The sequence below is a fragment of the Lontra canadensis genome, unplaced genomic scaffold, assembly GCF_010015895.1.
Source record: "Lontra canadensis isolate GAN:19392208 unplaced genomic scaffold, GSC_riverotter_1.0 scaffold70, whole genome shotgun sequence".
NCBI classification, from domain to species: domain Eukaryota; kingdom Metazoa; phylum Chordata; class Mammalia; order Carnivora; family Mustelidae; genus Lontra; species Lontra canadensis.
The window spans coordinates 207,126-222,321 of record NW_022631064.1 but is presented as its reverse complement, the minus strand read 5'-3'; the positions used below and the strand labels follow the sequence as shown (position 1 = coordinate 222,321).

Here is a 15,196-nt window from a genome sequence, read left to right as displayed (position 1 = left end):
GGGGGATGGGTAGAGGGAGAGGGACTAGTAGACTTCCTACTAAGCAGGGAGCCCAATATGGGGGCTCGATCCCAGGACCCTGAGATCAGGACCTGAGCCAAAGACGCTTAACCAACTGAGCTACCCAGGAGCCCCTATTTATTTTTTTTAGAGGGGGGAGAGAGAAAGAAGAGGACTCCCTGCCGTGCATGGAGCCCAATGTGCAGCCTGAATGCACATCTTTGAAACCACAACCTGAGCCAAAATCAAGAATTGGATGCTTAACTGACTGAACCACCCAGGTATCTCAAGATGTAGCTTTTTAGAAGGGTAATTTTAAGTATTTTAAAATCCCAAATAGGATACTAAATTTATAAAGATATCAGTTATCTTTACCTAGTTACCAATTTTTTTGTAACTATATTTTACTACCTGGTTTTTATGTCATAAAATATTTAGTAACCTTTTTATATAGTTACTGGATAATAAGATTCTAGACTCCTTTCAAGAAAAGTGAATGTATACTGATGATACAGAAGTGATATTAGTCAGTTTTCAAAACTCTGTGACTTATGTGACAGTGGTTAGCAAAAATAATTCAATAGTAACTTATGTGACAGTGGTTAGCAAAAATAATTCAATAGTAATCTGAAACATCACTAATTAACTGCCTTATCTTCTTTAAAATAATTTACTCTAGATTTTTACCTTTTGCCTCCCTGTAAGGTAAGTAACATGGCCTGATTTCAACCCCTGCCCCAGAAAAGGAATATGGATCAAATAAATATTTGTATATTTACCAAAGATCCATTCTGTTTTCATCAGTCTCCTCTTTTTAAGGCATCAAACTCCAAATATTAATGAATACTTTCTCAGGGCTTGGAAAATGTAGAATTTTCTCAGCGTGTCTAATGTGTAAGATGGGGGTGAGCCCTGGTGAGGGTGACATCTGTCTATAAAATGTTATTCTAGACAACTGACACATATTTCACATTGTTGCCCTCCTGTGGAGTTGCTATTTGCAAACTCCAAAGTGAAAAGAAAAAGATGTAAACAGATAAAATCCCGGCTAACAAGTTTGGTTTCTCAATTTCATTGAATCCATTCCAGTGAATCTATTTCTCATTTGCCTTACAGGAAAAGAATCAATGTAAAGTTACTTGTATAAAATCCACAGCTTTGGTAAAGTAGGTTGCGTGGAACATGCAAGGATAAGAGTGCTGCGATCTGCCTCAAGCTCGAGAAGGCGGTTGTCGCGGAGCCGTGTCCAGTAGCAGGTATTTTTCCAGCAGGCTGCTTCCTGTGTTGTTCGTTGCAGCTGAGTCCACAAGCCTGTCCTTCCTTCTCTCACATCGGAATGCAGTGCTTCACATTTTCTTTTTCTTAAAGGGAAAGACTCGGAGGACGTCTCTTCTTTCTGAGTAAAGATGACTGTAGGTATAATACATGCCTAACACAGGGAAGGAAGTGGCAAGAGTAAGTAAGGTTGATTAACCATTTCTCTGGAAAGAACCATGGTTCTAAAATATAGTCAGAGTGCTGCTTGGAGTCTAAGGACAAGACACTTGCATGGGAGACTCAAAGAAGGACCATGTAAACAAGAGGCCAGGAAAGGGAAGTAAAGTGAACTCCTCTACACTCCTATTTTGTTTAAGGCAAGGAATTAATGTTTCCCTTTCTGGAGGGTAGCGCTCTCTACCAGCCCTGAAGTTTCACATCTGTCTTCTTCCTGATGCATTGTTCCTATCTGTCTGACGATGACTCTAGACCAACTACCTTGGGGATTTGTGAAGGTCAGAGCTGCAGAAAGTGAGATGTAATCACAGAAGTCCTTTGCCAATTAAATTTTCTTGACTCTTAAGTTTTTGTTCCACACATTTTTCTTGGGTTTTTAGCACCTACTCCCACGTGCCTGCTGGGAAATGCTAGCACAAAAAACCAAACAAACAGGAAACAAATAGATATAAATGGGAAAACCAGAAATGGCCCAGCCTGCTTAGTTTGACATCTAGGTTTTCTCTGTAGATCCCTGTATCCAGAGTCAAATTTCTAAAATTCCTACATAATACAGGTACTTTACCTGCTTGTAAACCTGTTCTTTATACAGTGAAACAGTGACATACTTGATCTTGTGATACCCTGCGAAAAGCGTTATAACTTCTAGGTGCTTTACTAACAAGGTCTAATTCACCATGCTGGGTGTCCTCCTCTATTTCTCCTATGTTCACAGACCTTTCTGTTAAAGTAGATAGCAGCACAAACCAGAAAGCACAGGAAGAATGCAGAAACAAAACAAAACAGAAAAGCCACTTACCTATAAAGAGCATCATGAGATATATTTTCAGCACGTATGGGAAATAGATTGATAAATCAAAGGGTAGCTTTGTGGAGTAAGTGCCAAATGATTCAAAATATGGCAGCGACTGATAGATGGCAAATGCTGTTGAAAGAACAGAGAAGGAATTGTGAAAGTTTCCCCTCATACTGCTACAGGGGTGTGTATATATAAATGTCTACAGAGCTCAAGGATATTTTGAATTTTATAATAATGGTTTTGACAGATGCTAAATCCTTTAGCTAAAGCTAGAGCTGAGTCAACTGGCAAGGCTGTTACGGCAGTGTGACTTGAACTTATATCCATTTTATACTTGGTTATACCTACAGAGAAATAATTTGTTTCTTAGAATGGTATCCCCCCACTACATATCCCCTTCTCACAGACAAATGAATTTGAAAAATGCTGCACAGAGTTACTTCTTAGAGTTTCAAAACACATTAGTACAGTAACACATTAGTACAGTAGAGATTCTGAAAAGTTCTGCAGTAAAGAAACTGGTTTTCCTCTACAGTTTCTCAGTGTAACTGGCCTTGGAAGAGCTCCTTCTCCCTCCTTACCCACTAGGAAAATTCAAAGAATGCTGAGGAACTCTGGGAGAAATGTTAGCCAAAACATTTTGAGGGGGGAGGCTGGTGTCAGAGAAAAAGATACGGAGGTTCAGAGAGGGGAAGATGGAGGAGGATCCTGAGCTCACCTCATCCCATGGACGCCCCAAGATAACAGATAGGCATGTACATCTATACAGCTCTGAAAACAACCTAAAGACAGACCAGACCTTCCACAGCTAGCTGCGGAGAGAATGTCACATGAAAAAGGGTAGGAGGTGTGGAGTTGTGGTTGGTGCCCTGGTCAGACTAACCACAAAAGGGAGGGACACCACAAAAGGGAGGGACACCACAAAAGGGAGGGACACCACAAGCCTGAAGAAGCCAGGGGATCACACCCCACACCAGAGATGCCTGGCATTAGGGATCTGCACTGGGAACAGAAGTCCCTATAACATCTGGCTTTGAAAACCAATAGGGCTTATCTTTGGGAGCCTTAGAAATCAGCAGGATACAAAGTTAGTAGAAGGAGGGAAATAGAGACTAAGAAAAAAAAAAAGAAAAGACCAGTAAAACCAAGAGCTGGTTCTTTGAAAAGATAAAATTAATGAAACTCTAGCCATGCTCATCAAGAAAAAAGGGGGACCAAAATAAAATCAAAGCAGCAGAAATAATAACTGCTCTATATAAATACAAAAGATTCTAAGACTTATGAAAATTGATATACCAACAAATTGGGCAACTTAAAAATATCTGAATAGACTAATACTTAGTAATGAAGTTGAACTGATAATTGAAAAAATCCCAACAAAAGTCCAGGACCAGGGGGATTTATAGGTGAATTCTAACAAACATTTAAGTTCATACCTATTCATGGCAATTTATTCCAATAGAAGAGGAAGGGAGGCTTCCAAATATATTCTATAAGGCCAGTGTTACCCTGATATCAAAACCAGGCAAAGACACTACCCCCACCCCCCAAAATATAGGCTATCATCCATAATGATCATAGATGCAAAAATCTTCAACAAATTAGCAAACACTTATTCAATAATCTTTCCCATAATTAAGTGGGATTTATTATGGGGATGCAAGGGTGATTCAATATTTGCAAATCAGTGTGATACACCATGATCAACAAAACAAAGGATAAAATCCCTGATCAGTAAATGAAGAAAAAGCATTTGACAAAATTCAGTATCTACTTATGATAAAAACTCAACCAAGTGGTTTAGAGGAACCATTCCTCAACATAATAAAGGGTATATATAAAAAGCCTAAGCTAACACCATACTCAATGCTAAAAAAACTGAGAGCTTTTCTTCTAAGATCAGGAACAAGCCAAGATGCCCACTCCTCCCACTTTATTTAACATAGTTTCTAGAAGTTCTAGCTCCAGCAATCAGATAAGAAAGTAAGAGGCATCCAGATTGGCAAGGAAGATGTTAAACTTACTGCACATGACATGACACTATATGTAAAACTCCTAAAGATGTCACAAAAAAACAGTACAAATGCAGTAAAGTTGCAGGATACAAAACTAACATCTAGAAATCAGCTGCATTCCTATACACTAATAACAAAGCGGTGGAGAAATTAAGAAAACAACAATCCCATTAACAATTGCACCAAAAAGAATAAAATACTTAGGAATAAACTTAACCTAGACGGTGAAAGACCTATACTCTGAAAACTCTAGGACACTGATGAAAGAAACTGAAGATGACACAAATGGAAAGATACGCCATGCCGGTGAATTGGAAGAACATCACTAAAATGTCCATATTACCCAAAGCAAACTATAGATTCAGTGCAATCCCTATCAAAATACCAATAGCATTTTCCATAAAATTAGAACAAATAATCCTAAAGTTGGTACAGAATCACAAAAGACCTGGGGGTGCCTGGGTGGCTCAGCTGGTTAAGCATCTGGCTTCAGCTCAGGTCATGATGCCAGGGTCCTGCGGTTGAGCCCCACATTGGGCTTCCTGCTCAGCGAGGAGTCTGCTTCTCCCTCTCCCTCTGCCACTTCCCCTGCTGTCCTCTCTGACAAATAAATAAATAAAGATCTTAAAAGAAAAAAAAAGTTAAAAAAAAATCACCAAAGACCTCAAATAGCCAAAGCAATCTTGAGAAAGAACACAGCTAGAGATAGCACAATTGCATATTCCAAGATATATGACTAAGCATAATCAAAATAGTAAACTACTGACACAGAAACAGACAGATGAAGGGGCACTTGGGTGGCATAGTTGGTTAAGCATGTGACTCTTGGTTTTGGCTCAAGTCATGATCTCTGTTCATGAGATTAAGCTCCTCTCTGGGTTCTGCACTCAGTGCAGAGTCTGCTTAAGACACTCTCTTCCTCTGTCCCTCCCACTGCTCTAAAATAAATAAATCTTAAAAAAAAAAAAAAAGACATATAGGGGTCATCTGGGTGTCTCAGTTGGTTAAGCACACAAATCTTGATCTCCACTTGGGTCTTGATCTCAGGGATGTGAGTTCAAGCCCCACCCTGGGCTCCACAATGGGCATGGAGCCTACTTTAAAAAAAAAAAAAAAAAGACATATAGATTAATGGAATGGGATAGAGAGCCAAGAAATAAACCCATACCTATATATCTTGTCATAACAAAGAAGGTAAGAATATACAATGGGGGAAAGAGAGTCTCTTCAATAAATGATGCTGGGAAAACTGAATAGCCACATTCAAAAGAAAAACTAGACTCCTTATATCATACACAAAAATAAACTCAATGGATTAAAGACCTAAACCTGAAACCATAAAATTCCTAGAAGAAAACAGGCAGTACACTCTTTAATATTTCCCTTAACAACATATTTATGTTGTTAAGCTCTCCTCAGGAAAGGGAAACGGAAGCAATATTAAACTATTGGGACTACACCAAAATAAAATTTTGCACAATGAAGGAAACCAACACAACAAAAAAGGCAATCTACTGAGTGGGAGAAGATACTTGCAAATTAATTATCTTATAAAGTATTAATATTCAAAATATATAAAGAACTTACACAATACCAAAACCACAATTTAACTGGAAAATGTACAGAAGACATTGAGCATACATTTCTCTGAAGAAGGCATAAGATGTTCAACACCACTAACCATCTCAGAAATGCAAATCAAAATCACAATGAGCTACCACCTCCCACTTGTCAAACAAGTGTTGGCAAGGATATGGAGAAAAGGAAACCCTCTTGCTTCCACTATTGGTAGGAATGTAAATGGGTGCAGTCACTGTGGAAAACAGTAAGGAGGTTTAAAAAAAAAAAAAATTATATATATATATATATATATCTCTCCCATATGATCCAGTAATTCCAAAACAGTATTTACCCAAAGAAAACAAAACCATTAATTCAAGAAGATACATGATTTACAACAGCCAAGATATGGAAGCAACCCAAGTGTCCATCAATAGTTGAATGGATCAGGATGTGGTATGTACACATACACACACATAAATATATATAATGGAATATTACTTAGCCATGAAAAAGGAGATGTTATCATTTGCAAGAACATGGTGGGACCTAGATGATATTATGCTAAGTGAAATAAGATACAGAAAGACAAATGCCATATGGTTTCATTTATATATGGAATCTAAAAAACAAAAGAACAAAAAGGAGAAACATACCCATAAATACAGAGAACTAATGGTTGCTACAGAGGAGGGGGTGGGGGGCTTGGGCAAAAGGGGTGAAGGGGAGTGGGAGATAAAAGCTTCCAATTATGGAATCAGTGAGTCACAAGGCTAAAAGGTACAAGATAGGGAATCTAATCAATAGCATTGTAACAGTGTTGTATGGTAAGAGATGGTAGCTGCATTTGTGGTGAGCATACTGTAACAGAGTTGTTGAAGTGCTATGTGTAGGGGCTTAAATCCAGGAATGTTAAGAATCAGTAGGCTTAATGCAGGGAGAGCCAGAGGGCAATAGGAAACTGAGTCCCCTCACTTAAGAACCCAACATAATAAGTAACTTGGCGGAGACACTGTGCAGAAGCAGCAGTTTGCAAAGTGCCTGGGGTATATGTCAAGAAAATTTATTGACTAGTCTTGGGTTGTGTGCTGGAAAGGCAAGGATCTTTAGGAGATTTCTCTGGGAACAAAAGTGCTGACAGGTGCTATTTCTCTTCCCCTCTCCCAGCCTAGATGGCTGGTCACTTAGGGGAGCCAGTGCTAACACTATCTTGCTAGCACCATGTGACTGACCTGACCCATCCAACCTGCCCCCTTCAGCAGGCAACCCTCAAAGGGGCTCGTGCCTCCCACACCCTGCAGAAAGCCCTGGCAGGGACAAAGCTACTCCAAAATGACTCCTTCCCTGGGGAGGGAAGAAATAAGCCCCACAAATCAGTGCACCCACAGTTTCAGCAGCCCAGGCTCTTAGCTGGCTGTGTAGGGAATAAGCCCTCTGCTTTGGTGGAACAGATGATGTGGCAGTGAGGCTAACTGCAGACACCTAGGCTGACTGCTGGTCTTCCCACCGACTAGTCACAGAGGCCTCAAACAGCACTCTCAACAGTGTAAGGACCAAACCCTGCCCAGTGTGCCTACAGCAGGCAAAGTGGGTCATGGCAGTTGGCTGAACTGAAAGCAACTGTGGTTCAGCCACAACAGTGGGGCATGTTTAGCCCACACAGTGCACATTCCCAAAGTGCCTGATTTTGAAGACCAAGAGGAAGTTGTGTTACAGGGCTCCACAGGGTGCCTTCAACATAAGGCCACTACTTTCTAGACCAGGAGACATAGCCAACTCACCTACTATACAAAAACAAACACAGAGTTAGACAAAATGAGGAGACAGAGGAATATGTCCCAAATGAAAGAACAGAATCACAGTAGAAGAGCTAAATGAAACAACCAATGTGCCTGATAAAGAGTTCCAAGTAATGGTCATAAAGATACTCACTGAATGTGAAAAAAGAGTGGATGATCTCAGTCATAACTTCAACAAAGGGAAAATACAGAGTTGAAGAAGTCAAAAAATGAAATAAATACACCGGAAGGAATCAAGAGCAGATCAGAGGATTCAGAAGAACAGATCAACAATCTGGAAGACAGGGTAATAGAAAGTAATCAAGGTGAACGGCAAAAACAAAAAAAATTAAGAAAAGAGTTCAGTAAAGGGGACTCAACAACATTGTGACGAGTAACAACATTCACATTATAGGGATCCCAGAAGAGAAAGAAAGAGAAGGGAGTAGATAACTTATTTGAAGAAATAACTGAAAACTTCCCTACTCTGTGAAAGAAAAGATCTATCCATCACATTTCAGGAAGCACAAAGAGCTCCTAACAAGATAAATCTAAGGAGGTCCATAGCAAGACACATAATAAATAAAATGGCAAGAGGCAGGGATATAGAGGGAGTTTTCAAAGCAGCAAGAGAAAAAACCCATTAACCACAGGGAAATCCCCTATGGCTATCAGCTGATTTTTTCAGCAGAAACTTTGCAGGCCAGAAGGGAGTGCCATAATTAGACCAGAGGGCCCTAACAGATATATACAGAACATTCCATTTAAAAAAACAAACAAACCAAAAAACCCCAATGTTCATTCTTTTAAAATGCAAACAGAACATGCTCCAGGATACATCAAATGTTAGGCCATAACACAAGTCTCAAAAATTTTTTTAAAAAGACTGAAGTCCTATCAAGCATTTTTTCAACCATGACAATATGAAACTAGAAATCGATTATAAGAAAAACTCCGGAAAGGATACAAATACATGAAGGCTAAACAACATGCTATTAAACAATGAATGCATCAACAAAGAAATCAAAGAAAATTTTAAAAAATACACGGAGACAAATGAAAATGGAAACATTGCAGTGAGAATCTTTGGGATGTGGCAAAAGCAGTCCTAAGAAGGTAATTTATAGCAATACAGGCCTATCTCAACAAACAATATGACTCTCAAATAATCTAAACTTATACCTCAAGGAGCTGGAAAAAGAACAAAGCCCAAAGCTAGCAGAAAGTAGAAGGAAGGAAATAATAAAGACTTTAGTAGAATTAATTGAAAAACTAAAAAAATAAAAACAAAAAAACCCCCAGATCAATGAAACCAAGAACTGGTCCTTTGAAATAACCAAAATTGAGAATTCTTTAGCCAGACTCATCAGAAAAAAGAGAACTAAAATAAAATTAAAAATGAAGAACTGATAGCAGAGAAATACAAAGGATTATAAGAGAATATGATGAAAAATTATATGCTGACAAATTGGACAACCTAGAAGAAACAGATAATCCTAATATACATCTCCCAAAAGTGATTCAGGGATGCCTGGGTGGCTAAGTCATTAAGCATCTGCCTTTGGCTCCGGTGATCCTGGGGTCCTGGGATCGAGCCCCGCATCAGGCTCCCTGCTCAGCAGGAAGCCTCTCTCTCCCACTCCTCCTGCATGTGTTCCCTCTCTGTGTCTCTCTCTGTCAAATAAAATCTTAAAAAAAAAAAAAAAGTGATTCAGGAAGAAATAGAAAATTTGAACAGACCAGTCACTAGTAAAGAAATTGAATCTGTAATCTAAAACTCCCAACAAACAACAGTCTGGGACCATAATAGCCTCACAGGTGAATTCTACCAAACATTTAAAGAATTATTCCAAAAAAACAGAATAGGAAGGGAAACTTCCAAATTCATTCTATAAGGCCATCATTTCCCTGACTTCAAAATCAAAGACACTGTTAAACTAAAACAAAAACAAAACCCTACACCCCAGTATGATGAACATAGTGCAAAAACGCTCAACAAAATATTAGCAAACTGTACACAGCAATACATTAAAAATATCATTCACCACAAACAAGTGAGATTTATTCCAGTGATGCAAGGGTCATTAAATATTTGCAAATGAGTCAATGTGATATATCACACTGACAAAAGGAAACATAAAACCTATAGGACCATTTCAATAGATGTAGAAAAAGCATTTGATAAATACAGCATCCATTCATGATTAAAAACTCTACTAATAAAATGGGTTCAGAGGGAACATACCTCAACATAATAAAGGCCATATATGAAAAACCCACAGCTAACATACTCAGTGCTTAAGAAACACGGGTTTTTCTCTAAGATCAGGAACAAGACAAGGATGCCCACTCTCACCACTTTAACTCGACAAAGTACTGGAAGTCCTAGCTGCAGCAATCACACAAGAAAGAGCAGTTTCCAGGGTGCCTGGGTGGCTCAGTGGGTTAAGCCTCTGCGTTGGGCTCAGGTCATGATCTCAGGGTCCTGGGATCGAGTCCCACATCGGGCTCTCTGCTTGGTGGGCAGCCTGTTTCCTCCCCTCTCTCTCTCTCTACCTGCCTCTCTGCCTACTTGTGACCTCTGTCAAATGAATAAATAAAATCTTTAAAAAAAAAAAAAAAGCAGTTTCCAAATTGGCAAGGAAGAAGTTAAGCTAACACTATTTGCAGACGACATGCTACACCACATACAGAAAACCCTATAGACTCCACCAAAAAACTATTAGAACTGATAAGTAAGTTCAGTAAATTTGCAGGATACAAAATTAACAGAATTTTGTTATGTTTCTTCTATATGCTACTAACCATTTATACATGCACCAAAAAGAATAAAATACCTAGGAATAAACTTAACTAAGGAGATGAAAGACCTATACTCTGAAAACTGTAAGACTTTGAAGAAAGAAACTGAAGATGACACAAAAAGAAGATATACCATGCTCACAAATGGGAAGACTATCATTAAAATAACCATACTACCCAAAGCAAAGTAGATTCAATGAAATCCCTACAAAAATGCCAATAGCACTTTTCATAGAACAAGAATAAGTAATCCTAAAATTTGTTTAGAACCACAAAAGACCTTGAATAGATAAATCTTGAGAAAGAAGAACATAGCCAGAGGTATCACAATTCCAGTTTCAAAATACGTGACAGAGCCATAGTAATCCAAGGATGGTAAAATGGATACACAGATTGATGGAACAGGAGATGGGGAACCCAGAAATAAACCCGTGCCCATACAGTCAGTTTATCACAAAGGCAAGAATTTAGAGTGGGGAAAAGACAGCCTTTTCAATAAATGGTGCAAAAAACAAAAAGCACAAAAAAACCTGGGACAGCTGCTTGCAAAAGAATGAAATTGGACCCCTTTCTTACAACCCACACAAAAACACAAAATGGATTACAGACCTAAATGTGAACCCCAAAACCATAAAACTCCTGCAAGAAAACATAAGCAGTCATCTGGACATCACCCTTAGCAACATATTATAGATGTCTCCTCAGACAAGGGAAATGAAAGCAAACTTATTTGGAAGTACATCAAAATAAAAAGCTTTTGCACAGTAAAGGGAACTATCAACAAAATGAAAGGCAACCTACAGAATGGGAGATGATGTTTGAAAACAAAATATCTGACAAAGGGTTAAAGTCCAAAATATATGGAGAGCTTACACAACTCAATACCAGACAGTTGGTTAACGCTCTTATTAAAAAATGGGCAGAGGACCTGCACAGCCGTTTTTCCAAAGACATACAGGTGGCAAACAGACACATGAAAAGATGCTCAACCTCACTCATCTATCAGGGAAATGCAAGTCAAAATCATAATGATATAACCTCACACCTGTCAGAATAGCTGGTATCAAAAAAACAAAAACAAAACCAAAAACAAAACAAAAACCGACCCAAAAAAACACATGCTGGTAAGGATGGGAAGCAAAAGAAACCCCATACACTGGGGTGGGCAGGTAAAGGTACAGCCCCTGTGGAAAACAGTATAGAAGTTCATCCAAAAAATTAAAAATAGAACTACCATGCCAGTGAGCTCACACTTACTAGGAAAGTTCACATTCAAATACTAATTAGGAATGGGTTGAGCAGTCTTACAGAGACCCTCAGGTTGAATAGACACGAGTGCACTGTATGTGTGAATGCTTCAAATATACCTAAGATTTTGTCTTAGATTTCTTCTTCTGAGAAATTACTGCTTAATAAGATGGGTAATTACAGTGTTAGCTTAAAAAAATAAAAGCAGTATCATATCCTCCAGTAATTCCACAACTGGTTATTTATCCAAGGAAAACAAAAACACTAACTGGAAAAGATAAATGCACCCCTATGTTTACTGCAGCATGATTTACAATAACCAAGATAAGGAAGCAACCCCAGTGTCATCAATAGATGAATGAATGGGTAAAGTACATGTGTTTATGTGTTAAAGATACACACACAGTGGAATGTACTTAGGCATTTAAAAAAAAAATGAGATTTGCCACTTACATGAACATGGATGGACCTAGAGGGTATTACGCCAAGTGGAATAAGTCAGATAGAGAAGACAAATGCCATACGATTTCATTTATATATGGAAGATAAAAAATAAAAGACTTAAATACAGAGCACCAACTTATGGTTGCCAGTGGGGAGGTATTTGGGGGACAGACTAAATAGATAAAGGGGATTAAGAGGTAAAAAACTTCCAGTTATAAAATGAGTAAGTCATGGCGATGGAAAGTACCGCATAGGGAGTAGAGTCAGTAATACTCTGAGAATGTTGTACAGTGACAGATGGTGGCTACACTTACTGTGGCAAGCAATGAGTAATGTATGGAATTGCTGAATCAATATGCTGTACACCTGAAACTAATATAACACTGGATGTTAATTACTCAATGATAATTCAATGAAAATAAAGAGGAGGTTCTATGAAGTTATATCTCACATACAGGTTTTTATGACATTTTATGAAATGATACTGTACTATGGTTATGTAAGATGCTGTTAGCATAAGCTGGGTGAAGGGCACACATGAACAATACACTGTTTTTGTAACTTCTTGTAAGTCTAAAATCATTTGTAAATTAAAAAAAAATTAGAGACAGAAGAAACGTTGGGCAACCAAGGCTGCTAGGGCTAGCCTGAGCAGGATGAGTGGCTCGGCCACAGGGTCCGCAAGTGACCTGCCGTCTAAGACTTCCAGATGCTGTGCCTAAGTTTCTAGCAGTTAATCGGTATAAACTGATGATCTGGCTGTCTACACACCTTGCTTTTGTCTTTGATGTTATTGGATGGGAAACTATAGTTATTTAAAAATATTAGAGTCATCAAAAGTCGGCCAGGTTTTCTTAACCACGTCTTTTTATACTTTAGGACATTTAAAATATAAAGAAACATGTGAAGGTTAAACTGCAGTTTCACCCATTTTCCGCCACCCAGAATTATTAACATTTTGTCACATATGCTTCCAGACTCCTTTTCTGCATATACACTTCGCTTTTTAATTGCAAGAATAAGTTAATGAATCTAATTTCAAAAAAAAAAAATGGGTTTTATGGCAAACATACTGGAACATGGCTTTCCCAGAAAGGTGAAGGCTTAACGTTATCAAATAATGAGAATGTACAAGTTTTCTATAGTTATTCATCCTTTATTTTTAGGAAAAGATTACTCCTGTCTCTACCTTAGTCCTTTATAATATATTCTTTATGGTATTTTTCATACAATATAATAAAGTAATTTACTTAATAAATGTTTCAATGAGTGAAGAATTTCATTCTCAAAGAAATGAGCAATCCAGTTTTTTTAGTTTTCAGGAGTATTCTCTAGATTCTTTTGGCTTAGTCTGTTCTAAAAATTAGTAATTCTTTTGAAAGCAAAACAAATTTTAAAGTTCTACCTAATATGATTTACTATAAATTTTTCTCTGGTCATCGGTACAAAACTATATACACTTTATGATTATCGCCAATGTCACTATTTTATTTTAAATTTCTTTTTCTATGTTTTCCCTTAGTTACTATATAATATGCTTTCTTAATTTCTTTATGCCTTCTGTTTTCAAAAATTTTAATGTTTCAGAAAGTTCCTTACCAGTCTGCCAAATCCATTACAGAAGGAAGCATATATTCCCCTAATATCCTCAAGCTTTTTGCAAACTGATGAATTTTATTTAAGTTTTAGGTTTACATTTAGGCTAAGTAACTAGCTGAGTTCATACTGTATTCAATAATTTATTCAGTGTTTATTGAGCATATATATTGGGTGCATGAGAAAAAGGGAAGCAAGGAAACAACAAACCCATATCCCCAAGTTGCTTAGAGGCTAGACAGGAAACAGAGATTATTCAAAGAATCACACAAACGTCTAATCACACCTGAGACAGGTCTTATGAAAGAGAGATTCATGGTGCTGTACTGCGGGCAGGGGGCGGGAAACAGACTTAGTTGAGAAAGTTGAGGAATGCTTTCCTGAGAAATCGATGACTGATCTAAACGTAGAGTTAACTGTTCCTGGCAGACAGTGTGATGCATGGTAGATAGTTAAGTAGGAAAGATAATCCAGCCAGGGGGAACTGAATTTCTATGCACTAAAAATAATCATTGGGGCACCTGAGTGGCTTAGTTGGTTAAGCATCCAACTCCTGATCTCAACCCAGGTCTTGATCTCAGGGTCATGAATTCAAGCCTCACCCTGGGTGTGAAGCATACTTAAAAAAAAAAAAAAAAAAAAAAAAATCACTGAGTCACTAAATGTTAAACCCCTTTTGGATGAGTAAACTGAGAGAGGTTAAATGATTTGCCCAAAACTCATACAGTGAGTTAATGAAGTTAAGGGCCTATACTCAGATGTCTTCATTCCTCATCTAATATTTTGTCTACTGTGCAAAGCTGCTTCCCTCTCTAATTTTGTTTCTTAATGTTTTGCTTTTTTGCATCAAGGGAAGTGTGCCAGGAATGATCCATTGAGTCAGCTGTCCGCTAGCAGTAGCAAAAATAGTAATTTAATCATCAAAAACTTAAGTGAACCATTATAAGCAGATTGCTTTTGTCAGGAAGCAATAATGCAAAGTCACTCTTACCTTCAGCAAGAACACACAGAGGATAAATGGGCATCCACAGTGTCTGACTGAGCCAGGTCAAGACGGCATAGGATATCCCTATGACTGACAACATGCTGTAAGTGTACCTAAAACAAGACAAGGAGCTCAGAAACATCATTTCCCACTGATATCTGGGAGAAGAAGAGAAGAAAATACCTTACACTGTAATTAAACACAGAGATACAAGTGGAAAGTTTAAATTCCAAACCTTATTTTCTACCATTTAAGCAGGAGGTTAAAAAAAATAATAATAAGGGGAAGAGAACTGTGTCAGTCTGGCTTGTCTCAGGGGTTGGATCATGGATAATTATGGAGGTAAACAAAGAAAAATGGAACCCTTACCCCTCAGCAAATTACACCTTTCCCTGATGAGTGAATTTAGGTTCACTCAGAAGCTAAGCCCATTTTATCCAGTATGCAGCTGGGTTTTTAAAAACAGACAGACTTG

The 15,196-nt window shown here is 38.0% G+C and overlaps 1 protein-coding gene across 2 annotated transcripts in view; it reads right to left on the bottom strand.

Annotated features, from left to right (window-relative positions):
- Window positions 1–592: 592 nt before the first annotated feature.
- HACD4 (3-hydroxyacyl-CoA dehydratase 4) overlaps window positions 593–15,196 on the bottom strand; it is a 38,897-nt gene continuing 24,293 nt past the window's right edge. The window contains exons 5-7 of one of the 2 annotated variants that reach the window (XM_032880501.1): window positions 14,728–14,834; window positions 2,294–2,419; window positions 593–1,429 (exon numbers count right to left, since the gene is read on the bottom strand). In XM_032880501.1, coding sequence (XP_032736392.1) covers window positions 1,347–1,429; window positions 2,294–2,419; window positions 14,728–14,834 — 316 coding nt within the window. In that variant the 3' untranslated portion in view covers window positions 593–1,346. The remainder of the gene's footprint in view (window positions 1,430–2,293; window positions 2,420–14,727; window positions 14,835–15,196) is intronic. The other variant, XM_032880502.1, reaches the window with a different exon arrangement.